The 25519-nt window shown below is 42.8% G+C and overlaps 1 protein-coding gene across 2 annotated transcripts in view; it reads right to left on the bottom strand.

Moving 5' to 3' along the window:
- DSP (desmoplakin) overlaps positions 1–21747 on the bottom strand; it is a 42218-nt gene extending 20471 nt beyond the window's left edge. For both annotated transcript variants that reach the window (XM_058555316.1, XM_058555315.1), the window contains exons 1-7: positions 21223–21747; positions 9225–9327; positions 7106–7254; positions 5921–6095; positions 2396–2524; positions 1450–1500; positions 434–595 (exon numbers count right to left, since the gene is read on the bottom strand). In XM_058555316.1, coding sequence (XP_058411299.1) covers positions 434–595; positions 1450–1500; positions 2396–2524; positions 5921–6095; positions 7106–7254; positions 9225–9327; positions 21223–21428 — 975 coding nt within the window. In that variant the 5' untranslated portion in view covers positions 21429–21747. The remainder of the gene's footprint in view (positions 1–433; positions 596–1449; positions 1501–2395; positions 2525–5920; positions 6096–7105; positions 7255–9224; positions 9328–21222) is intronic.
- Positions 21748–25519: the final 3772 nt, after the last annotated feature.

Raw genomic sequence — 25519 nt, forward strand, 5'->3', positions numbered from 1 at the left:
AGAATCATAGCATTTTTAAGACCAGAAAGGACCTTTGAGATCATCCAGCACGTGGCTGAGGCCAAACTGGTGACATGTCTTGTTCAAATTTACACAGGTAAAGTGACAGAGCTACAACTAATACTGAGACTTTCTAATTTCAGGTGTTAATCCACCATACTACCATACTACCAAGCTACACGCACCCTGGAATGTCTGAACAAACTAATTCTTACCCTATCTACTGCCTTCTGAGATGTTAAACAATGCATCACCCCTCTTAGATCCCCAAAAAGCTTTCAGAAAGGAATGGCTTTTCATGACCATTTCCACCAAGGCTGAAGTACAAGTGGCTGATTAAATTATTACAAGGCCATTCATCCTCCACTCCAAGGTGCCCTCCAAGGCCACAGCCTCGAGGGAAGCATGCACAGCTACTCGGGGGTGAGCTTACGGAGAAGGCCTCCTGTTTCTGAGCGATGTTGGTGTTCCTGTCGCTCCAGTCATAGAGCAGCTCCTCCTCCTCGCAGTCGTTGATCCACATGATCTCTCGGGACGTGGCCTGGATGATGTTCTGCAGCTGTCGCAGGTGATCCATCCTCTCAAAGGACGCTTTCTGCACAGCAAGTTCAAAAGCAGCATTAGGATAACAATATGCAGATTATTGGCGCTCTCTGCAGATTTCATAGACAAATCCACGTGGTCCTTTTTGCGAAAAAAATCACAAGGACCCATCCAAATTTGCGATGAACAAGGGAGCAATTTTAGATTCAAGGAAACAGCCAGATCCAGAAGGGTCTTGATTCTGATATTGATGTTTGGGTTCAATCAGTTTTAGACTATCAAGGGAAAAATCATCCTTAAAAAAGATAAATCAAGCTTTTCCTGCCCTCTTCCACACCCTAAAAATTCAGAGTGCCATCAGTCAGCTCTAATAGGGAATTTTTTGTGTCACTACTAGCCATGTGATTTAAAAAGTATCACTGCCAACAAGGAAATATTGAAAAAGTGAAGACAGGGTGACACAAATAGGCAGAAGAATGGAAATATCTCTTCTTGTGAGTCAAGTACCGATTCAGAGTTTGTCATAAAATGGTGATGATGGTCTGTTAACCATCTATCTAAGGAAAACAAGTCTTATTTTTGCTTCTACTTTATAAAAAGGCTGCAATTCACAAGTGGAAAAACTTAATTGCTTAAACTGCAAGTATTTAACAAGTGCTACTTATGTGACACTTAACTTGCAAATAGAAGAGCGACAGATACTGTCTTCAGGAAAAAAAACTTTTAAAATTCACTTCTGAAGAAAACGCAGCAGAAACGAAATGAGTATCTACAAGCCCCTAAGTATACTTTGAGGCGCTTCCAGGGACATTAGGTATAACACCTGGCAGGTGCCCTCGCCCAGGCCGTGCTCCATATTTATGGAACAAAACTGAACACAGAAACTTCAAGAATCGGTCAGCTTACCAGCAGGTTTTCATACTCCTCCTCCAACTGGTAGATCGCAGATTTCTCACGCTAGAAGAAGACAAATAGCAGGTAATCACTTACTTCCCCTTGTGGGTTTGTATAGAAAGAGCAGCCCTTCAAACCTTCTTTTTGTCAGATACTGACTTCAGATCCCTCAGTAGAAAGAAGTATTTGCTCTATGAACCTTCTGCCCACAGGGACTTTTTCCCAGCTGGTTTGAAGGCAAACCACTATCTCGCCTGGCAGTGCCACCTTCACAAAGTCACTTAGAAAGACTCACTTGTTACAAAATTGTAAAAGTTTGAAAATGCAATTTAGAGCTTCCCAGATTTTAGAGAAAAGAGAGAGAAATTTGGTCAGATACTCAGGTGGACAAAAGGCAAAAAAACAAAGGTGGAAGAAGTGAGGATGAGTATCTCTGGTCTAAGTAAGAAGTTCGTGATTTAAAAGTGTAAGCACTTAAAATCAGATCAAAATATTTTATGTTCTCATTCTCGACCCAGCTTCAAGTCAGTCCTTTCAGCAAAGGAAAAGTGTCAGGATGAGACACCATTTCCTTTATTAGAAATGCATTTTAATTACCACATAGGAAAGGATTCAACTAGGACACAAAACTATATGATTGTCACATTTTCTCTATTTGAAGAGATGCTCTGCTTTCTGCAGAAATGAACTACCACCCCCAAAAATAGTCACTTACAAACTGTACACAAATGAGTGTGTGTGCCCTTAGCCTTCTGTTTAACTCCTCTGAGTGTTAACACAATCCTAATTGGTCTATCAGATTCCACTTCCCCATCTATGCAACGGGATTTTTAAAAATTTCCAGTCTGTTGGAGAAGAAATCATAGACTAATGTTTCAGACCAGACTGCCAGGGATCGAGTAATTACACAATCCTTCAATATGCTTTTTGAAGACTCAAATGAAACATTTCAAAGTACCAGGTCGGCTTTGATTTTGTCCAGCTGCCAGCGATAGTCTCCAATAGCATTGTGGATGCTCCTGTGGCTGTTGATATGCTGTTCCACCGAGGCCAGGTCCACACCCCAGGCCACCATGTCCATCTCCGCCTGGCGAAGGAAAAGTGAGAGCCCCCTTCAGTTCCAGTCCTTTGCATCTGACTCACCTTACCCACAGCATCAGGGGTCAGAGGACCAAGGAACATACATAGCTTTCATTCAGATAAAGCTGAAGACGTAAATATTCAATATTTTTGAAACCAAAAAAATTTTGTAAAGACTTGGAATTCCCAACAGCTAATGGGGGCTGCCAAATACTTCCCTCAACTTGTCTGACCCAGCTCAAGATGGGCTGAGGAGAGATTATTCAGAAATCAGATCCTTGAAACCTAGATCATGAAGGTGATCTGAGGAAAAAAATCTACCTGTGCACATACGAGTGGCTTGTGTGTATGTACAGTATTGAGTGCATTCCTACAGATGATACAATGTTAGGAAATACAAATAGAAGTTTCTATATTCAGTCATTTTAAAATGTGCATCAAAAATAGTTCATTAGGGCCGGCCCTGTGGCTTAGCGGTTAAGTGCGTGTGCTCCGCTACTGGCGGCCCAGGTTCGGATCCCGGGCGCGCACCGACACCCCGCTTCTCCGGCCGTGCTGAGGCCGCGTCCCACGTACAGCAACTAGAAGGATGTGCAACTATGACATACAACTATCTACTGGGGCTGTGGGGAAAAAAAGGAGGAGGATTGGCAATAGATGTTAGCTCAGAGCCGGTCTTCCTCAGCAAAAAGAGGAGGATTAGCATGGATGTTAGCTCAGGGCTGATCTTCCTCACAAAAAAAAAAACAAAAAAAAAGTTCATTAAGCTCAATCATATACTACTTCCCAAGCTAAATACCCAAACTAAAAGTATTTCTCATTGTTTATTTCTTTAAATTGTTTTGATTAATGTAATTGTTGACTCTTTAAATCTGGCATTTACCGTTACCCTTCAGGATGCAAAACTCCCTATGGCCCATTTCAGAGAAGTTACTGTAAATACTCAATGCCCTAATTTAAAATTGTGGATTTATGTTAGCTTTTTAACAATTAAATCTGACTTTCTCATTTGAGTCTCCACTACTTCAAATTTAAGAATGCCACATAGTAACAATCAAACATTATTTCACAAGTTTCGTACTGTGGCAAGTCTATTATCTCGTCTTTCAAAAGAAAGCATGAGCTCATGTAAATTTCCAAATCACCTGTGTCATCTCTTGGACATGCCAAGGGCAAACACTCCAGTCTGCATTGCAGCAAGAACACAACAGGCATTGTTCTAAGCCACGTCCATGTTCTAATACACTTGGCAAGCCTTCAGCAAGGGGAGCCATTTCAGAGTCGGGTAACTTAACGTTACCCGGGACTTTGACCCTCCTCTCCCGAAGCTCATCGCGGCTTAAAAAAGAAACAGGTGAGCGCACTGGGAAGTTAATGAGATGACCAGGCTCGGCTCACGCCCCTCATTACCAGCCAGGTGTACAGTATCTGACTCGTCCATCAGCAGAAACACGGACGGATCAGGGAAACAAAACAAAAACCTGGCAGAGGCGATGTGTGACTGCCTCCTGACTGTGCTGTGGGGACACTGCTCCCTTATCAGCAGGCCCTGCAGCTCAGTCTCCTGGGAGTGAGAGAAGAATGCAGGCTATGCTTGGGGGAAGAAGGGATAAGAGGAAAAGGGCCTGAGAGACTCCCAGAGCAAACCAGCAATAAGTGATAAAACTGCTTGTAGTTCATTTGAAACCATGGGGGCTGCCTGATCTGAAAAGCATTGCTCATCAATTGCATCTATTAGAAAATGTTCCCTGCTCCCACACGACAGAACAGAGTCCATGTGATAACGCCATTTTCCAAAATTTAAAAATGTTGAGACTTTGCTACAAAGGATTCTTATAAAGCTACACCCAACATGAATATAGAAAATGACAAATTATGAGCTGTCATTTTATGTAATTGTCATATTGACTAAAAAGAAATTAGAGGATCTGACGTTTCACAAGTAATTTGGTTCAAAGGTTGTTTCACCTAACATCACTGACCCGTACAATGTTGTTCAAGCCCCAGCAGCTCTGCCAAGCCTTCCTGTGACAGCTCCGCTCCACAGGGATGGAGCACCACTCCTCCCCCACTCCTCTCTGAGCAGGATTATTTTATTATAGCTCAAACATGCAATTAACTCCACACTGCTCTGGATAGAAATTTGACATTTGGGGGTATGTACCTTGTTTTCTTCAATAACATTCATTTTCAGGGCTATGGAACAAATTTTTGAACCCTCATTTTCTGGCATAGTGCCAAAACATAAAATGCTCAAGACATGTGTGTTCAAAGATTAGAAGGGAATTTGAAAACATGCAAGTAGGTTTCTATTTAGGTTTCTGGCATTATAACTGACTTTTTTCCTCTATAACTCCCGCCTTCTATAATAGTACTATATAGTCAAAGTGGGAGAAAAGGTTAACTAAATGAATGAACCAATGTTTAGTCCCAAAAGCCCTCAAGACTTAGGAAAAAACACATGCAAAAATTTTTAAGTGGTTGAGAAACTTTAGAACCACTGCTAAATTGGTCCAACAGCAAGTAATAAAACCAATATTTCTTATAACCACAACTGCATGGCATAACAAATGACCTCTGCACAACTCATTATTCTAACATATCCACCTTCCCAAGAGAAGGATGGGCTCACTAGGATCAGGTTTCCATTATACAATTCCCGTCTATATGATTATGGCACATTTCTACTGCCACCTGTTCATTACACTGCCTAATTACTACATCAAACAAAACAATAATTAGCATTGAAAAATACTTTGTGAAACTCCAGTTGGAGGGAAAGTCTCAGCACATACTTTGTTGCCGTTATTTCACCTCCCTCCCACACCAGTGATGTAATGGCTGCACAATGAGATGACCTGACACTTCACAAGTATAAGGTGAGCAACCAATGAGTGCAAACCAGAATATCCAGTTTTACTGTTTCCAGCTCCTCCATTGTTAGCATTTTAAATGAACCTCCACAACATTCTTTTTCTTTCTAAGTATCAGGAACACAGATGAGTCAGTTACCACACAAGTGGAACAATGAAGTTTTTTAGCACATAAACTCCTGCAACAGATTTGCCAGTTGTGAATGATAAGAGCTAGATATTCAAAATCTAATTAAATTACACCTGTTAAATCTTACCTGTGTAATAAAGACTATAAAGGAATGAGGCTGATTTTCTAAGCCACACGAGGGGAAAAAAGAAACTGGTTTCATTTATTTCAAAATAGAAGTTGTCATTTTTAAATTGTATACGAGGAAAATTCCGCAAACAGCAAGTTGTTGCTGTCAGCTGAGGTACAGACCACTCTTTGCAGCCAGACCACTGGGGCTGACCCTGCGTGTTCTATTCACCTGGCTACAGAGGCTTGGAAGGTTTGAGAACCGACCCTCATCCCTCCGGAAGCTCCTTACCCTCTGCTGCCTCAGCCAGCCCAGACACTCGCTGGTGACACGCTTGGTGAACTCATCCCACCCAGAGCCGCTCTGACAGGTGTACCCTCCACCACCCTTGGAGCTGGCCCTCCGGACTCGAGGGACACTGATGGCTTTACAAAGGGCTCGCATTTGCTCCTGGAGCTGAAGTAGTCTGAAAGGAAAGGAAAACAATTATACCATTGCAGGAAAACAGCCTAGGAAAACACGTTCTGGGCCAATTTCCTCTTTTCTGAGTCTCCTTCGTGTCAGTATAGAGGTCACAAATGTTTATAAGAATTTGAAGAATTTTTTTCTTTACCATGTGCCTCGAATCTTGATCGCATACAAAAACCTAAATGTGATGACACTCAAAGCCTGAAACACCACAGAAAGTGTCAATAGCTTTCCCAACCTGGTAGCACCTTTTGCTTTCTCATGATGTTTACTCTGGGAATTTTCCTAGTATCCTGGGCCCCAGGTACCACGACAGCAAAATCAAACTACACATCTCTGCTTTAAACTGCATTTCCAACTCTGAGTCTCGTTTTTGTATTCATTAAACTGAGCTTGACTTGATATTAGACTCTTGAAAGTCAAATGATGGGGGCCAGCCTGGTAGCGTAGCAGTTAAGTTTTCACGCTCTGCTTCAGCAGCCCGGGGTTCACAGGTTTGGATCCCGGGCATGGATCGACGCACCGCTTGTCAAGTCATGCTGTGGCGACATCCCATATAAAGTAGAGGAAGACGGGCAGAGATGTTAGCCCAGGGCCAATCTTCCTCAGCAAAAAGAGGAGGATTGGCATCAGATGTTAGCTCAGGGCTAATCTTCCTCACACACACACAAAAAAAGGAAATGCTGGCCACAGGTCTCTGCTGCCCCCTAAATGGAGGTCCAGTTAACATTTCATGACAAACTCAACTCTTCAAAATAAGCAGACTCTTTTAAGCAGGTCTGCTTAATTCGTTTCATGGCAGCTTTGATTCCACAAAAGATGAAGGCAGTGGGTATAGTCCATTTATTAGAGATACACCAAGCTGCAAAATACCAAGAAAGCGAGCCTTTCCTCAGGAATACCTGTGCTTCCTTCAAGAAAAAACCTGGGTCATGGGATTGAGTGTAACTGGGTGTACGGCATTCTTCTTCACGAGGCCTGCCTGCGTTCGTGTTCTGTGGGCAATACCTTTTCTGATACGCATCACAAGGCTGGCCCATCTGCCGCATCTCTCTGATCAAGCCATCAGTGATTTCCATCTGCTCATTGGCCTGGGCAAAACACTCATCCAGTTCTCTGCTCCGAGCCAGCTGTATTCCATCTCCATATTTCAGTTCCTAAAAGAAAGAATTCACATGAAGGACACACACAATACCACAAAGAAAAGCTTCATGTGTGTTAATGGAAGCAAAAGCTTCTGCTCTAAACTTAACAAATATTACGCTTCCATCTTGCATGTAATTGCAAAAAATTTCTAACTGAAAATTATTAATTTGAGACAGGGAGGTAAATACAGGGAGATTCGTGAACCAAAATTCGTGGACTGTATTTTAAATTTTCACTAGGCTTTTAAAAGAATATTTACAGAATGCTCATCTTTCCCTTGCTTCAATACGTTAAATGCCCCTCTCTCATATTTGCACAGAACTCTCATCTAATGGGAACATCACTGTGGTAAGAACACTGTCCCGTTATATTGGATGACGTCTTTTACACACACAAACCGAGGTTTTCCTGCATCTTATGGGAACATAACTTTCCAGTTCTTAAAAAGAAAGCTGTCTAATCCTTGTATCGGGCCAATCGATCTCCCGGTTTTGATGACGCATTATGGTGATGTGAGCTGTCACCTTTGGGGGAAGCTGGGGGATGAGTACATGAGACTGCTCTGTACTATTTTTACAACTTCTTGTGAGTCTATAATTATTTCAAAATAAAATGTTTTAAAAAGAGAAAGCTTCCTCTGTTCCCATGCAACAAGCTGCTGCTTCAGTGCCATATATGAGCTTTCTCGAGGACTGTACAATTGCTGCTTTCATTTGGTTTCAGCCAAATGAACCTTACTTCTCTAAGCAGAAAGGTTAGCACATATGGGACATTTCCCTAACATTATTACACTTCTACGCATACAAGTAAAAATAAACTGAGAATGTGATGCCATGTAAATTTTTAGAACTATATGTAAAACGTATCCACAGCCACTACAAATCGTGTCCAGGCCTAGGGTGCATATGTGTTCAATATTAAGTCACTGTGCCTCCGATTTTGCTTTACGTAAAGGAGTCACCACACTGTGCTGAACATTTAGAGGAGTGTGTTTCAAATCAGAGACTTGAAACAACCAGAACTAGGACCAAGCTCGTTTGCTGAGCCCCAAATATCTTTTCACATGGACTAAAGTGAAGTTATTTTTTTAAGTGGAAGGAATAAACCAGAACTAGAACACACACGTATCTAAAATTAAAGAAATTAGAACATGAAGATATTCTCTCAACAGAACCCATAAATTCTCTTGGTTAAATCCCTCTTTACAGTTAACACGTGTACTTTGTAATGAGCCAGATTCCAGATTTAACCCTACATTAACACCAGCACTGGGGAGACTGGCACTCAAGTCCTTTGCCAAAGAGACACAATAAATCAGGGAAGGAAGAGAAGAGCTGGCTACGGCCCCACTATTCTCGAGTCCGTTTTTAGCAAACTTGGAGTAAATGTGAATGCTACAGCGTTTTAAAATCAAAACCGTCCACAGAAAATATCACGGAATCTGTGATTGCTAAGCCTGTTTTAATGAGATCCTACGCTATCTCAGTAATATCAAGAAATATCACGAGACTTTCATAAACCATTTTTCCTCAATTTTCAATTGCTCATTTTTCCATATTTTTTTATGTTTCTCAAATAGAATTGTTCTCACAATATTGTAATTTTTCCTGAAAAAAAAAAATTTATAAATTGATGGTGTACATCACAATGCAGTGCCATCAACATGTCAGGTTGTCTTTCTAGGAAAAAAAGGATTACAAAATAACCTAAGTGACAGCAGGTTGTTGTATTTCCAAAAGAGTGGCATTTTGTAGCGTACACATTTGTTGCAAAAACCTTTGTGTGGAAACTAGTTCCCATGGTTAAACCAACATTATCAACAGGTTAAGAAGATACACCTTCCTCTCTAGCCTGTTTTGAAAAAGATAAACACAAGTACGCAGAGAAGAGCAGTGACTAAGGATGCACAGGTCAGGGCAATGAGTCTAGGCTGAGCGGGGACAGTCGGGTGTGGATGGGACTTCAGGAGGAGAAAGCTTACAGGCTGCACAATCAGCTCCGCCCGCATCAGAAGGTCCGAGCAGTTCTGCAGGAGGTCCTGGATGGTGTTCTGGCTCTGGTGTCTGGACATCGTACTGGTCTGACTGGTGAGGCAAACACAAAGAAAGCAGACATGAAAAATTTTTTTCAATCTTGAAATAATTAAAAACTTTCAGAAACATTGCAAAAATGAGATGAAAACATTCCTGTAGACCCTTCACCCAGATGTGCCAAGTGTTAACATTTTGCCTATTTCCTTTATTGCCCTTCTCCTGCTCTCTGTACGTGTATTTATTTATGTCTATCTATATATTTTTTCCGAACCATTTGAGAATAATCATGCCCCTTCACCCCAAAATATTTCAGCATGTATTTCCTAAGAATAAAGACATTCAATAACATCACCACAGTACAATTATCAAAATCACAACATTTAAAATTGATAGAACACTATTTTCTAATCTATAGAACATTTTCAAATTTTACTAATTAGCCCAATAATGACCTTCACAGCAAGTTTTTTTTTTCAGCTCCAAGATCCAATCCAGAAATAGTTCTGAGTTGTAAAAACACATTTCTAGCAGTTTCTCTATCACTCCCCCCACTTCATCCCACAGTGATCTATAACACTGAGCCCCCAACTCCACAAGTCCCTCAAGGGAAGACCTCATCAGACCCAGAGCACGAAGGTTTCACTGGCCAGTCTGGCTGAGGAAAAGGGTAGGAGACAAGAGAAAAGCTTATTCTACAAAAATATTTTCTGCACTCACAGTAAAAGACAATAATGGTAAAAAATATGGTGTGAAGAAAGTGATGGGAAATTTAAATATCTTTAATGCAAAAACAAACCATTTTTCCTTTCAAGATGACCCTAGAATATTTTTCTCTACGATGACGTTCACCCAAATGTACATCTCAAATGAAACACTTTTCCAAAAGACAAGTGGCAGAAACCTTAAAAGAATGGTGGTGTTTAAAAAGAGTGTTGAAGATGCTCCATATTATAAAGAAAAAGATTACAGGAATTTTAATTTGCTCCAGATATAAGTAAGAAAAAAACAAGGTATAATAAAACAGTCTTACTTTTTAATTTGCTAAGATACATTATGGTTCAGCATAATGTATCTTAGTTTAGCAAGAGAAATTTAAAACATACTAAATTATTGTTTAATGTTCGAGAAAAGGCCTCATGAATGTTCAACAAGAAGGCTGAGTTCTTCCCAGGGCTTCAGAGCCACCCAGCCCTTCAGCTAGGGCCAGCCTGTGCCGCCAATGACACTGTTTGATGCCTGTTTGATGTAACGGACTTTCTCTTACATGTGTATGTTTCTGTGCGTGTGCGGAGGGGTGGGGTGTCTGTGTGTTTTACAGAAAGAATTTCATTGTTAAAAAAAAAAAGTTTGAAAAACACAGGCTGTACTATGCATCGATGGGGTAAAATCACAAGAATGTGGGAAACTTCTCCCACGGCACGTGATTCTGCATCATCTCATGCTAGGAAAGCTCTGACTTTCTCTCTCTGCCACCTATTTGCAGTCCCTCCCTGCAAGCGAGACTCCCGACAAGCCAGCACTAGCTGACCGTGGGTGGGTGAGGAACCAAGCTCTCCCTGGGAACCACTCCCAGGTGATGACATGGCTCCTCCAGGCAGGCCCCGGCAGGCGTGGCGCCTGAGCTGCCCCCTGTCAAAACCAGGACGCCCCTCCCCAACCCCCATGAATGCAGCCCTTCTCTTTCTTCCCCTCAGAATTACACAGGAAATCTGGCACAGGTCTCATACCGCTGAGATACAAACAGGACGACATCAGTTGTCCAAACTTGTGCAAAATTCCAATTAACTTAGAACACTTTGCAAAATGTACCTATTATAAAATAGAGGAAAGAAATTCAAAAGACAAAGGAAAAAATTCAGAATACAGAAACCTCATTTAGAACCCTAGGATGGATAAGGAATTAGGAAAGTCCTATGTAATTATATTTGTTTTCTCTATGGAAGGGGGATCAGAGTACTATACTTTTCTTCTGAAACATTTAGTAATTCTGTTCAGCAATTTGGTTCACAGGGTGATTCCCACAAAGAATGCCAGTCCCAAGCACATAAATGAAAGGGCTGTCTCTCAGCACAATGGAAAGTCAGAGCTTCCTAAATGATCTAATAACATGTGCTACCGTCAAAACCAACATAAACCGAGCTATGAGACAGAGGCAGATAGGGGAAACTGAGTGAGAGGTATGTGAGAACTCTCTACTATCTTTACAACTTTTCCGTAAATCTAAAATTATTCCAAAATAAAAATGTGTTTAAAAAAGAAACAAAGCAGGGAAGCCAAACTCAGTTGTGAAGGAATGTACCAAAGTGTACAACAAGTCTTTTAAAAGCGAGTTTATGACACTAAATTCTTTTGATAACAAAATATAAAACTCAACAGCTTCTTTTTACCCAACTGCTAGAGTAGTTAGTTACATGACACAGAATGAATTGTATCCAAGAAAAAGAGAGGTAAGCAATTAAATGTTGGCTTAAAATACTGGTGGACTTTCTACATTTTTTTTTTTTTGTTTCCTCCTACTTTTAGAAGATGTTACTACTTCTAGAAAGCAGCTGGTGGGGCCAGCCCGGTGGCGCAAGCGGTTAAGTGCCCACACTCCGCTGCGGCAGCCTGGGGTTCGCGGGTTTGGATCCTGGGCGCGCACTGACCCACCGCTTGGCAAGCCATGCTGTGGGCGGCGTCCCATATAAAGTGGAGGAAGATGGGCACAGGTTACCCAGGGCCGGTCTTCCTCAGCAAAAAGAGGAGGATTGTCAGATGTTAGCTTAGGGCTGATCTTCCTCACACACACACAAAAAATAAATAAATAGAGAGCAGCTGGCATCTCTACAAATAAGACGTCTTATCTGCTTCCCCTGACCTACATAATCTGAATGTAAAAAAACCAGGTAACTTCATATGCTGTTAATAATACTAAAAAGAATTCTTCACGCTTTACTAAAGGATTCGCATATGTTCACCACACACGCTCTTGATATCCACTAAAATCCTATGTGTTTTGCTTGGCATTTTAGTAAACAGATTAACAACTGTATAGGAAAGAGGAATGCTCAAAATATAATCTCTTTAAGCTAAAATGAAAAGCTAAAGTGTTAGAACAATGAAATTAAGAATCTTTGGCATTGCTATTTGTCTATAGGAAAGTATGATCTGATTAACCAAATTTCATCTTACACACAACTTTTCAGGACTGCGTTTGGTCCTAAAAGCAAGATCTACCTATCCTATCTTTCATCTGTTAAGTCTGAGGTGTGGCCAAGGACATCCTTTGGAAACAGACCTAGGTGAGAAAGGGAACCAGGTACACACTTTTCCAATAGCTCAATCCATCAAAACGAGATGGAGGAAAGGAGACTCAGGCCCTCTGAGGATGAGTGACTGGGCAAAAGAGAATCCACCTTCACACTGCACTTTGCTTGCCTTGGCCCAGTGAAGAATCCACACAGAACTGGCTGTACTTAAATCAAGGAGGAAGTGCAGGGAGACAGGATTTTGACCCATCGAGTGAGTCCAGCATCAGACACTCAACACTGTGCAGTGCTGGATTCTTCGTCATAAAGCCAGGAGAGTTTCCTTCAGGGAACACCTGCATTTTTTAAAAGTTGTGTGTCATTCAAAACTTTTAGATCAAATCGTATTTTTTACTGACCACATACTTTTAAAATTTTTTTTAATCTCAGAAATTTTCTAGACCTCAGTTTTCTCATCTGTTGGGCTAAATGATATCTAAGATTTCTTAGCTCACTTGTTCTGTAACTCTATTTTATGAAACCACCAAACTCATTCCTCCTTTTGAAAATAATACAAAAGTCTGTTCTAATGGCAATGAAGTCTCCCCTTCAATTCGTATAGTGCACTTTGGGAAAATGCAAAATTCTAGCATATATTAAAAAATAATTTTTAAATAAATGTACATATTTAACAAGCATATAAAGATTTTAAAAATGCCTAGCCTCAAAGAAATTTTCAATTCTGGTACATATACATGTTAGAGGTGCAAATATTTTAAACCACATTAGGAATTGAACTAACAAGCTCAAAGTTCAATTTTTAAATCCATTTCAGTGGTACAGAGGATGAAAGATGTCATGTGATTAAAAATAAATAAATCAGAAAAGTAATTTGGGTCAATCAAAAGACTTCCAAACTAAAATTAATAGCTGTTCTTGGAAAAGATTTGTCCTTAAAGTGACTTTTCTGAAATTCTGTTTTATCTTCAAACTCACAAAGACAAATGATTCATACTACAAAGAACCTGCCTCCACAAACCTTTTTTTTTACATTCACTCTAAAACCTTTTTAAACAAGTACCTAATGGTTCCAACAGTTTACAGAGAGATCCCCTCATCTGCGGCTAAAAGGAAAACATGATCTGGATTTTAATCCAAGGACGGACCACATGCCTATGTCAACAATATTATAAAGGCTTCTATGTTTACTACCTCCAAATAACACTCTTTTCTTAAAAAATAAAACTCCCAAATTAGCTGTCTTAAGGCATTAGATTAACACTTGTTGACAAGAATATTATAGAAAAAAAGACAAATATTTTGGAGAGAGGCATGCAACATTACCATGTAAAAATATTTTTTAAATAGTTACTCTTTGTTTTATGAAAGTAATTTTATGATAATCTATACTGTTCAAGAGACACTTGGCCCATGCCACCTAACTCTGTATCTCTTTTTGTGAATACACTTTCCTTCCCATTGGATTCCTTCTTTCTTTCCTTCTTTCCCTTCCTCTCTTTCTCTCTCTCCTCTCTCTCTCCTCTCTCTCTATCTCTTCTACCTTTCTCTATCTTCTCTCTCTCCCCCCCACCCCTTCTCTCCTTTCTTTTGTTCATTCCATCAACATAAGGTCCTGCACCTGTGCCAGAAATGGTGTCTTACATTTCTTTGTATTCAGGTTCATGGAATAATGGCCTCAGAAAAGCTCAATAAATGCGTACTGGAAATTACATTTATGTAATGCATTAACATTCATCTTAAAGCCTATCTGCTTAGCTCTTTATAATTTTCATAGCATTTTCACATATACTATTTTGTTTGAGTTTCTTTAAAGGATCTTAAGCAAAAAGAAGAAAAAAGTGATATTTGTAAAAAAAATATTTTTACTTCTTCATTTAAGGACAATACCATACCTCCCGGGCTCACTGAATACACTACACATGAGTTGAAAAGTCACGTATCCACCCTTTGGAAGTTACAGACCAAGAGCTGCCCCCTCTGTTCCGCTTCCTGATCACAGCTCTGCCCTCACTCTGCAGTAGGTATTTACACACCTATCTGCCCCTCTCCTGGAGAGCAAAGTCCCACCTGTCAGTCACCTTTGACTCCTACACGCACCTAACAGAGTTTTGTGCACAGAGGGCACTTAATGCCTGTTTGTTCGGTTTAGTAAAGCAGAAGAAAAACAAAGGCAAATAAAAGGCTGACACGAGGATATTACCACTCACCTCATTACCCTGATTTCAACAGCTCAACTGGCAGTGCTTCTATTCCCCCCATCCCCTGTTCCTACAACAGTGAGCAAAAAAGGGGGTTTTTCCCCATAAATTTTAGAAAGAGGTCCTCCGCTGATCCTTCATTTTGTCCTCACCCAGGAACTTTGGAAGCAGTACTCTAATAAACCTTCCACTTCCTTCCCATGTTTATTATTTTCACACTGTTTTCAGTGGATTGGGGGGGGGAGGTTGCTGCGGGGCAAGCTGATCACGTATCATTAACTTCAAAAAGAATCTAAAGTCCGCAGACTTGGGGTCCACTCCCTGCTCAGCCACTTCCGGTTGTACAGCCCGTGACTCTGGGCATTGTTACTTGGACTCACTGCACCTGGAGTTGCTGCACCTGTAGCCTGTGAAAACACACCCACCTCCTGGGGTTGCACCATGCAGAGGAGCCAGCCCGGCAGCAACCAAACCCTCACGGCGAGATAGCTCTTACCATGGCGGCTGCTGCTGCTGCTAGCACACTGTTCTCAGATTTCAGTTTTATTTTTCATTTTGTGTTTTTTGCCCCAGTTCATAATTTTGAACTTTGCCCAGTTCATAATTTTAAGGATATCCTGCAACAAATTGGGGTGGGCGAGAAGCAAAAAAGAAAAAAGAGGAAAAAGAAGAAATGGATTGTATTAAGTATAAGGCATTTCAGAGGTTCCTAAAATTACCTACAGGACCTGAAAATAACGATTTGAGACAATTCAGAGAGAGCCATACGTTTTAACAGCATGAAAGAAACTTATTGAAGGGATAAGAAAATTCAGAAAAAGATGTGTTCCTTTCCTTTATTAAGTGAGGATGACATATGAATATTTGATGCTTACAAATTCAATGCCAAAATAGGGATTTGTTTTGAATTACTTCCCTACATGAAAACTCGCATTCATTCTGAAGCTTAAAATAATCATTTACAAGTTATCTGGTTATCTATCAAGAAGCCAACTCCTTTTTCATTTTCTTCAGGGGCCAGATGAAGCAAGGGATGTTATGTTTGTGAGTCAAAAATTTTAATTCCAAGCAAAAACTTGGACCTATTTGCTGCAGCATCTTACTAAAGTGTCGTCATTTTCCTGAAATGTAGATTCCACATTCAGAGGTCTTTGAAGGTCCTGGGCCCTTCCAGCCCAAGGTGTTGGTGGTAAGGTGTAAATTATCGGATTGCGCTACCATTTTAGAGGACATTGCCTCAAATGAGTGGCTCACTGAGTCTTGGGGTCTGTGGGGCGGTGGCTTCAATCAACATCAGAACCACACCCGACCATTTTCCCATCCAGTGCAAAATTTGAGAAAAAAGAGTAACGGGTGGGGCAGTGCTCCCAGAGCCTCTAGAGTGAAGCACTGCTTCTGGAACCTCCTCATCTGGAAAGATTAGTTGGCTGAGAGCTGAGTTAGACTCCCCCAGTCACACCCAAACTCTCCTTTGCTCCACCCTAAGAAGTCAGCATTGAAGCATCAGGGGCATCAGCAGTTTTTTTCTTTCCCAAGACATTTCCATCACCTGACAACAATGAAATCATGCCCATATTTAGAGAAAAAATTAACTACTGTTGAAAGCTGTTTTGTAGATCTGACCAACAATTAGTTGGCTTAATGCATCATCATATTGTGTTTTTTCTCCCTAAGCAGATGGAAACCCTACGGGATTATTAATGAAAGAATACAATGGTGATAAAATAAATATCTTACAGGAAAGCAACAAACTAAAAAGAAGTAAAAATTCATATTAGATAGAAGAGTTTACGAATAGAAAAGATGAATTCTAATAACCAAGGTGTGATCTTTTCTGGAGCTATAGTGGTATACTGGGTTCCAAGTTAGCTCAGCCACTAACTAGCTGTGTGGCCTAGACCAAGCCACTTGACTACTTTAACCTCAGCTTCCCAACTGTAAAATGGGGAAGTTTGTCGTGAGGCTTCAGATAACATATATAATATACCTGGCACATCATGGGTGTTTGCCAGGTGATAATAACTATTATTAACCACTGATCTGATATTTTTATACAATTATAACTCATCCTAAATTAATAACCATGGAAGTGTCATCTACGATATATTAAGCTAAACTTAATCTTACTCTGCAACCATTTCCCAGAAAAGTATTTAGAATCTCCATTCTATGAGTCACCCAACTCTAAGCCTGTTTCCTCAGACTCTCCTTGTCTCTCACATCCAGTTCTTAGCTGAAGTTGCAATTCCCCCTGGCAGTAACTACTTTCCTGTCCCAATGCCACCAACCTCAATCAGACTTGCATCACCTGGCTCTCTCACTGCAGTTGCTTCCTTAAGCCAACTCCCTCCTACAAACTCTCCCCACCTCATGCCACCCTGCAGCCTGCACACGGCTGCCAGAGAAACAGTCCTAAAGCTCACTTAGGACAGTCTTACTTTCCTGCTCCTTCCATGGAGAAGACACTCACTGGCTTTAGTGCAAGCAACGGCTCCCCTGTGCTTATCCAAATTCCCCTCCCTGGATTCAAGGTCTCCCAGGCTCTGGCCCCAACCTCTCCTTCCTACTCACATCTCAATGCTCCCTACTTAGAGCAAATGTTCAGAAGAAAGACCACTCCGTAGGCCTTGAATTTGCTCCTGGTTTTCCACCTCTCACACTTTCTCATGCTCTTTCCTCCCCATGGAATGCTCTCTGCCCATCCATCTTTATCAGCTGAAATACTCCAAAGTCTAATTCAACACCACTCCCTTCATCAAGTCTTACTAGTTTCTCCACCACAGATGTTATCTTGTCTCCTCACGAAGCTCTGAGGCATCTATACCCCTCCTGTCCAGTATCCTTTTGTATTACAGTACTCATGTACTTATCTTCCTTTAACGAGTATACGCTCCTTTCAAGAAGTCTTTGTATTTTCACCTTTGAATCTCCCCGACACCTAACACATAGCAGATACTCAATAAATATTTGCTGAATGAATGAATAAATGGAATTGAGATACTTTCATCCTCTAAGTACAGGACTGTCCAGTCTAATACACAAGGGACATGGTCTAAAGGCCCAGAATGACAGGAGGGCAGAGGTGAGGAGCCTTTAGGTTTGGTGCCTGAGTGGACTCAGGGATTTGAGGAAAGTCTTAATCTACTTGTCTCCAAAGGGGAAAAGTGAGGTTTCTATACTCCTTAGCACTCGTCCACTCTAAAATCCAATGCAAATAGACTTGTTTATTTCATGCAAAGAAATAGGCTTCTTTTAAAAGGTAGTTTAAAACAAACTTTAAAATACATATCAAATAGTGATCACATGCATTTTGGTTTTGACATCATGAGTTCTGAAGAAAAGTAAGCCTTAATATAACAACCACATATTTCTGAAGCTTAATGACTGTATTTGGCTTTTAATCCTCCTACAAAATCCACACTTTGATCAGTGAAAAATCCAATTGTGGGACTTTGTCACTTGGCCACCAAATTTCACTACAGATTTGTAATTTCTTTTAAGTACAGGAATAAGGCTAGAGTAATTTCTGCCTTAATTGAAAACAACATTAATATAACATCCTACACAAGAAAAAGGCGAAGTTTAAATTTTCAAAAATATAGCTACTATATTATCAATCACATAACATTTACCAAACTTTAAAATATTAAGTAGACCACAAGAAATTAAATAAAATAGTTGCAGATTCCATCCAGCCTAAAATAAAGAAGACACAAAAGATAGGCCGGGGAAGGAGAGAGAACTACAAGGGAGATATAATACTGTCCTAAAAACTGACAAGTGTCATTAATGTAAAGGATAGACAAAGGGAAGATGTTTTAAAGTCATTTTAAAAGGAAATAGTATAAGATCTGGGTTCTCTACACACTCACTTTAGGGAAGGGCTAAATATAAACACTGATTATTTCAAAAATCACCAATCTAATTCAGCCAATAAACTGGCAGTTTTCAAAATAAATAAGCTCAAATTCGACCAGTAGTTTTCATACTGGTTTTTGTGCTTTAAAAACAAAACAAAACATCTTTATTTAGAAAAACTTTTGGTCAGAAAAGCACTTAGTAAATTGTTAATCATCATTCACTGAGCAGAGGGCAGACAGGTCAGAGACGGTATCCTACTTCTACAAACTGCAGGCCATAGGCCAACAAACCCATAAGCCACCAAGAAAGCAGGCGCGGTTGCAGGCGCGTGCCCTGTCTGTGCCCTGTCTTTCTGCGGTTGGTCGCCATTACTTTATAATGCAGAAGTCAGCACTGGCAGCGGGCTACTTTGTATTGTGCTAATTCTTCCATTCAAGAAGGGTCAGCAGCACCACTGCAGGCCGGGGCAGGCTAGGAGAGACTCCATTACGTGGGTCCAGAAGAATGATCGCCTGCGGCCTCAAGCTCCCAGCCTGGCGCCCTGCTGCCCGGCACATCAACATCAATGTGCAGAGAAAGCACCCTTCCTCAAAGGTAGGTAATTTTTCACTTGAGTCTGTTTTCCTTTCCCAGAGAGATGTAAAACTTAACAGGTTTATTAACAGCCTTTAGGTTGGAAAAACTGAGCACAAGAAATGATGCTATAGTATGACAAAACATTGAGCCTCCCCAAAATATAATGTTTCAGTAAAGAATCCTTATAAACCATGTATCTTTCTGCAGTTCATTAACCAACGTATTAATTACAAATTTACTTCTACAAGAAGCCCAGGGAGTGAAATATTCAATTAACAGGAATGTGTATTGTCAATTTAAAAGTCAGGGACTCTAAGATGACAAAGCATATTAAAAACAAAAGACTCGGTTCATAAACGGCCAAAAAGAAGAGCTGCTCAAGAATCCTTGCAAATTCAGACTTGGGTTTAAATGGTTGGATTAAAGGAATGTGCTTTCCAAATACTGGAAGACTGGGAGGGAAAAGGCAAGTTTTGGATTTAAACGGTTGGCCAAGTGTTAAAACAAAGTTAAAAACCAAAGTGAAAACTGGCAAAAATTTCTCCCCTTCTCCCTACTGCTTGGCAGGTTTTTGCTGGAAATCCCCAGGCGCATTTTGTTCAGAAAACAAAGAGCTCCAAAATTGAGACAATTCTTGGCTAACTCAGAAAAGAAAATAACTTATCAAGATGCTCCGGGAAAATAAAAAAGCACAAAACAGGTTGCAACTCGAGCAGCCGCTGCCTTTAAAAACGCTGGCAAAACAAAAAACCCCTGGAGTGGATTCAGTTTGCTCCTCCCCAGCCTGAGGCCACCGGGCAGGGTAAATAATGTTCGGCACTCGAGCCTCTTTCCCAAAAGCCCTACGAGAGAAGGGCTTGCAGGGGGCGGGGAGGGTGCGGGCCGCAAAATCCTCACGGCTCACGTGGGCACCCCGAGTCCAGCTCCCGGGGACAGAGTAAATGCAGGTTCATGATCTTCGCCCACCCAGCAAATGACCCGCGGGATCGGTTATGCACTGATTCTGAGAAGCAGACCCTGCCCTCTTCCCAGTGGGCCTCCCCGGGGGCACTTTGACCAGGGCGGGCCCCGGTGTCGCCGGCCGGCGCGGGTGGGACGCGGCGCCCACTCCTCCACAAACCCCTGCCCACACTCGCCTGCTCAAAGAGCAAGACCCTGCGCCCGCGCTCCGCCACCAAGACACTGAGGTCGTTCCCTGGGTGCTTTTTAAAAAGGGAAACAAAGGACGCTGGCGCGGGGCCACAGGTGCGCTCCCCGCGGGGGCTGCGGCGCGGGGGACTGAGGGGGACAGGCGCGTCCTGGCGGAGTTCCGACTCCGGGCCAGGCGACCGCCCCTGCGGAGGAGCTCCGTTTGGTGGCAGGGGAGGCCGAGGCGCGGCCTTCTCGGAATGGGACCCCGCGCCGCCGGGACGCGCAGCCTCTATACAAAAAGCCCTTGGGTGGCCAAGCAGCCAAGGCGCCGCCGCGGACGTGGTCTCGGGGTGACCAGGCACTGGGGATGAGCCAGGCAGAGGCTGCGGAGCGCCAACTCGGACCCTGGCCACCCGACAGGCGGGAGCCCCGGCTCCTTTACTGTTTTACTTTTGGTTGCGGTTAAAGAGGTTGGGTTTGGTTACCGTAGCCCCGGCTGCCAGACCTCCCACCTGCTGGCCGGGACAAAGGGGATGCCAGCCCGGCCCAGCTGCGAAGGGGGCAGTCCTGAAGGCAGCCGAGAGATGCCCGCGCCCGGTCTGCCTCCGGCCCCGGGTCGCGGGAAGAGAGAAGGGTGGGACCGAGTCTCCGCCAACAGGGAAGGAGCCGCTCCTCTCTCGGTCTGCGCGGCGCGCTGGGCGTCAGGACACCTGGGTCATGCCACAGCGAGAACAGGAAATGCTTTCATGATCTCGAGCAAAAAGACTTTCCCCTTTCTGGACCTGGGTTTCCTCGTCAGTCAGAGGAGGACGGTCTCTTCCTTGCCCAACGTGCTGAGATTCTGCTAGGAGAGAGTGGAGACCCCGCAGCCCCAGCCCAAGAGCCCCGTGTACGCCGCGCGCTCCGGGCGCCCCGGCCGGCCCGGTACCCACCAGTAGCCGTCCGAGTTCTGGTCTGCGACCGTGTAGCGCCGGCAGTAGTACATCCTGCTGGTGCCCCCGCCGCCGCCGCCGCCGCCGCCGCCACCACCGCCGCCGCCGCTGCAGGTCATCTCGTAGCGCAGGTCCGGGCCGGACTCGGCGCGGGTCAAGCGGCCCAGCGTGTTGATCCGCGGGTGGGAGCCTCCGTTGATGCTCATGTCGGCGGGCACTCAGAGAGCCGCTCAGCGCCGAGGCATAAGCGAGGGCGGGCCGGCTCGGAGAAGGCAGAGGGGTTCAGAGGAAAGGCCAAAAAGCGGGAAATGGAGTGGGGAGTTCAGAAGGGTGTCGCGAGGACGCTCTTCTCCACCAGGTCCGGCCCGGCCGCTGCGAGCGCGGCGCGGCGGGCGGAGGTCGGGCGCGGGGGACGGCGCCGGGCCGGGAGCGGGAGCGCGAGGAAGAGCTGTGGCTCAGAGTGCGGCGAGGGCGCAGAGGAGCTGGGTCGCAGCTGGGTGTTGGTGTTGGTTGGTGAGGGCGCGAGTCTCCTCCCCGCTGGCACCCGGCGCCGAAGCCACACCTGGCCGGTTTCTTCCCAGGGAGGGGTGCGGCCGCTGCGCCACCTCCGCCCCGCGCGAGTGTCCCCAACGCGCACGGGCCGCCCCTCCCCACCTGAGCCAGCCGACCCGCGGCTCCGCCCTGCGCGCCGAGGCCTGAGTAACAAGAGGAGGGGCGGGGTCCCCGAGACCCCACCGCCCCCGGCGCGGCTACTGAGGGGAGGGCGTGCGCTCGCAGGGACCGCTGCTCTTGGCGCTTCGGCTGCAGGGGCCGGAAGAGCGTGGCCCCTGCTTTTGAGGATTTCCTCGGTCCCCAGGGCGGAAATGGACTGAAAAATAAGGGCCTTGCGATTGGACAATTACTTACTAAACATTTACTTTTGCTCATCCCTAGAAACGGTGCCAACCAAGCTTCGACTAGAAACATAATAGAGGAGAGAATGCTTAGATGATGAAGTTTTGTTTGGGGGCTTTTTTAAATTTTCTTTTATTAGAGTAATCCAGAAACTTGCCTCAGAAGTCCGATTTCCGACGTGTAAACGATTTTTACTCAGAATCACGCCTTTCTGGAGAAGTCGTCACCGTAAATCATTTCTTTGGCATGAAGATAAAGAGGAAAACACTACAGCCATTTTCCACGGGGTGATACGAAAATATAAATTGCAATTCCTTTATTTTGCCCGTTGATGGTCATTTTAAACGAAAAATTGCAAAGACTTCCACCCCCAAACCCAGTTTCCAAATTTTGTAAAAGAACCTTGGGAACATCTGTCTCTCTGGCGCCCCTGAGCGCCTTCTCCCTTGAGAAGGCAGAGGCCTTCCTGGGACTTCAGTCTCCTGGAGAGCAGCAAAGAACCCTGGACAGAGATCATCCACTGGGTACGGATGAGTAACTCTGAGCCAGAACATTCCAGCGACTTGCTCCAGAGCCCCTCCCACTTCGTGGCTGAGTGTGAATTACACCGTTGTCTCTGACCCCTAGTTTAGATACCGACCCACTCATACCATCCATAAAAAGCTGTTTTTATCATTTGAAAAACTGTTGTTACTGTTTAATAAACACCACTTAAAGATCTTTAAAGTAAATATTTGTCATCTTCCCAAACAATGCCAGTTAACTTACCTTCTTATATGTTTCTGAAATGTTTATGAATTGAAAAAAACAAAAATCAAACTACATTTGCATGTTGTAAAGGGAGTGGGGGGAGTTTTATAAAAATTCCCATAATGAAACACCCCTAATTACACCTCGTTTCTTAGGCACAAATCTTTGACAAAATGTCTTGTTCTTTTTCTTCACAAATGGCCACGGAGTTGACCAGCTCAAATCCAAGGAGTCAAACATACAATGAGATAAATGTTTACCACTGTTACCACATCCAATAATTCCCATCATCTCAATTTTCTCTCCTATTTACTAAAGGCAAATGCGATAAAGTATTGAAATGATTACACAAACACTGATGTATAGATGAGAACAGTGTTTCTTCTGAAACTGATTCAGTGGCTGGAAGTCAGCATCAGCACAAATGGCCCATATATCCACAGACTGGAGGGGAGAAAAGCCATTTGGGGTGTCAGTGCATAATGTACAAGATTAGATTTAGGATGTTTTACCTCTATAGACCTCATTTGTTCAACAAATAATTATAACCTACTATATGGAAAGACCAATGCTGGACTTTGGAAAATACAAAGATGAATAACCCATAGTGAGTGTCCTTAAAAACATTATAGTAAAACTTCAATTTAAAAAATTCAGGGATTCCTTTATTCCAATAATGTGTAATAAGAAGGTCATGCAATTGCACAGTAGAATTCTTCTTAAAAACAATTCACATCTATGAACCACCTCCCAGTGATGATGAAAGCTCTGCTTAGCCAAAGGGGCCCTCTGAGAGCTCACACTGAGTAGTCAGGAGCCTGGCCACACACAGACCCAAACACCACCCAGACTCACAGAGCTGTTCAATCTGTTTACAAAACAGGGCAAGAAGTGAAAAGTACAACCCACCAATTACACACCTCTGGCAGCCATTGCTTCCTAGTCTATTTTATTGCTTCCTGTGCTCCTTTTGGTATTCCCAAGAACACAAATGACTTCCAGCTAACCAAACATGCCAGGTCTGGGAAGACAGTGACTTTCATTTATCTTTTTCTAAGAATGGTAAAGGAAGATAGGAGGATGAAATAAAAGATAGACATGGTAGATGGAATCCAGATATAAACACACTAACCGTCTAAATTGGCTCATCTCATGGACGGCCACAAGGTGAAGGCAGGGAATCAGAAGACCATAGTTCTGATCTTAGTGCTGCAATTTACTTGGGCAAGAGCTCAGTTTCCACATGTGCAAAATGGAAATAATAATACTTGCTCTGCCAACTTTCCAGATGGACAGTGAGGATCAAATGAGATAAAATGTGTGAACATTGTTGAAAACTGAAACATTGTATAAAACTAAGGTACCACCCACTAAACCAAAAGCTCTTTACTGGATGTGAAATTTTAGCCTTTAGTATTTCCTTTATCCCACATGTGAATCAGTAAAAATCCCTTTTGGAGACATTGAACATACATTCATTTAAAAAGCAGATATTAGACATCTACTGTGTGCCACACAATAGGCTCACTGCTGGTCACACAGAGATGAATAAGGCTTGGCTTCTGCTCTGAAGGATATCCAGTCTGCACCAGGAAAACGAATAATTACACTACAACGTGAGGCATGCTATTACAAAAGTATGTTTATAGAATTGTGGGAGCACAGCAGAGGGGTGTAAAAGTAGCTTATTTCTTACAACTAGGTTTAAAAAAATTCAGAAGCCAAAGTCTGGCAGCGTCCTCACAAGCTGCCACTAAGGTCAGCTATTTTTTCCCTGCCACTTGTAGAGACCTCCCCTGCTACTGTTAGAGACAGATCCCTGACATGTAACTTTCTCTCTGGCTGACCTTAGCAATGACCTTGCGGTTAGGAAAGAGGCATCAATCATATCCTGAGCATATTTTTAACACTAAACAGAGCACCTGATTTTAATAAGATTAAGAGGAATCATTTACTTGCTCAAAATCCCATGGGAACTCTCTCATATCTCTGTGTTGGTAAATGATATCCTTTTGCCACAAAAAAAGATTTATAGCCCGTGAATTAAAATAGCTGTTCTGCCTGCCAGGGGTGTAGTATTTTAACATCTTAGAACTCCAGAAACTAGGATTGGACTATAAGGTGAGGTAAACAGGATGCCTATTATCTTACTCTTCCATTTGCATGAATAAATTAGAATCTTCCAGAAATAGTGAAATCCAGTTCTCAATATCACAAAAATAAGATTATTCTCTCCTAGTTAAAGTTGTTGAAACAATTCAAAGCTTTCATTGAAGAAAGCAGTTTAATAAACCACGTAAATTCCATTTCAGAGATAGGAAAATGTTTGTGAAATATATACATTAGCTTTATCTTTATCTTCCTTGGTTCAAGTGTCCTTCAGGATAATTTAGCAGTTTTTCGCTTTTGCCAGGGGAGGGTGATTAACATTTTAGCAATTAAACAGCTGAGAGAAACATCTCAAATACATTTTCTGTCGCTGTAATGATGAGTTGCTGCTTGTCTTGGTTTTTGCACAGGTAATATCTAATAAATTGTTCTATCCTTTGTGTTTTAAGAGTATGTTTTCTGTTTGTTTGTTTGTGAGGAAGATCAGCCCTGTGCTAACATCTGCCAATCCTCCTCTTTTTGTGCTGAGGAAGACTGGCCCTGG

This window comes from Diceros bicornis, chromosome 14 (assembly GCF_020826845.1).
Source record: "Diceros bicornis minor isolate mBicDic1 chromosome 14, mDicBic1.mat.cur, whole genome shotgun sequence".
Taxonomy (NCBI): Eukaryota; Metazoa; Chordata; class Mammalia; order Perissodactyla; family Rhinocerotidae; genus Diceros; species Diceros bicornis.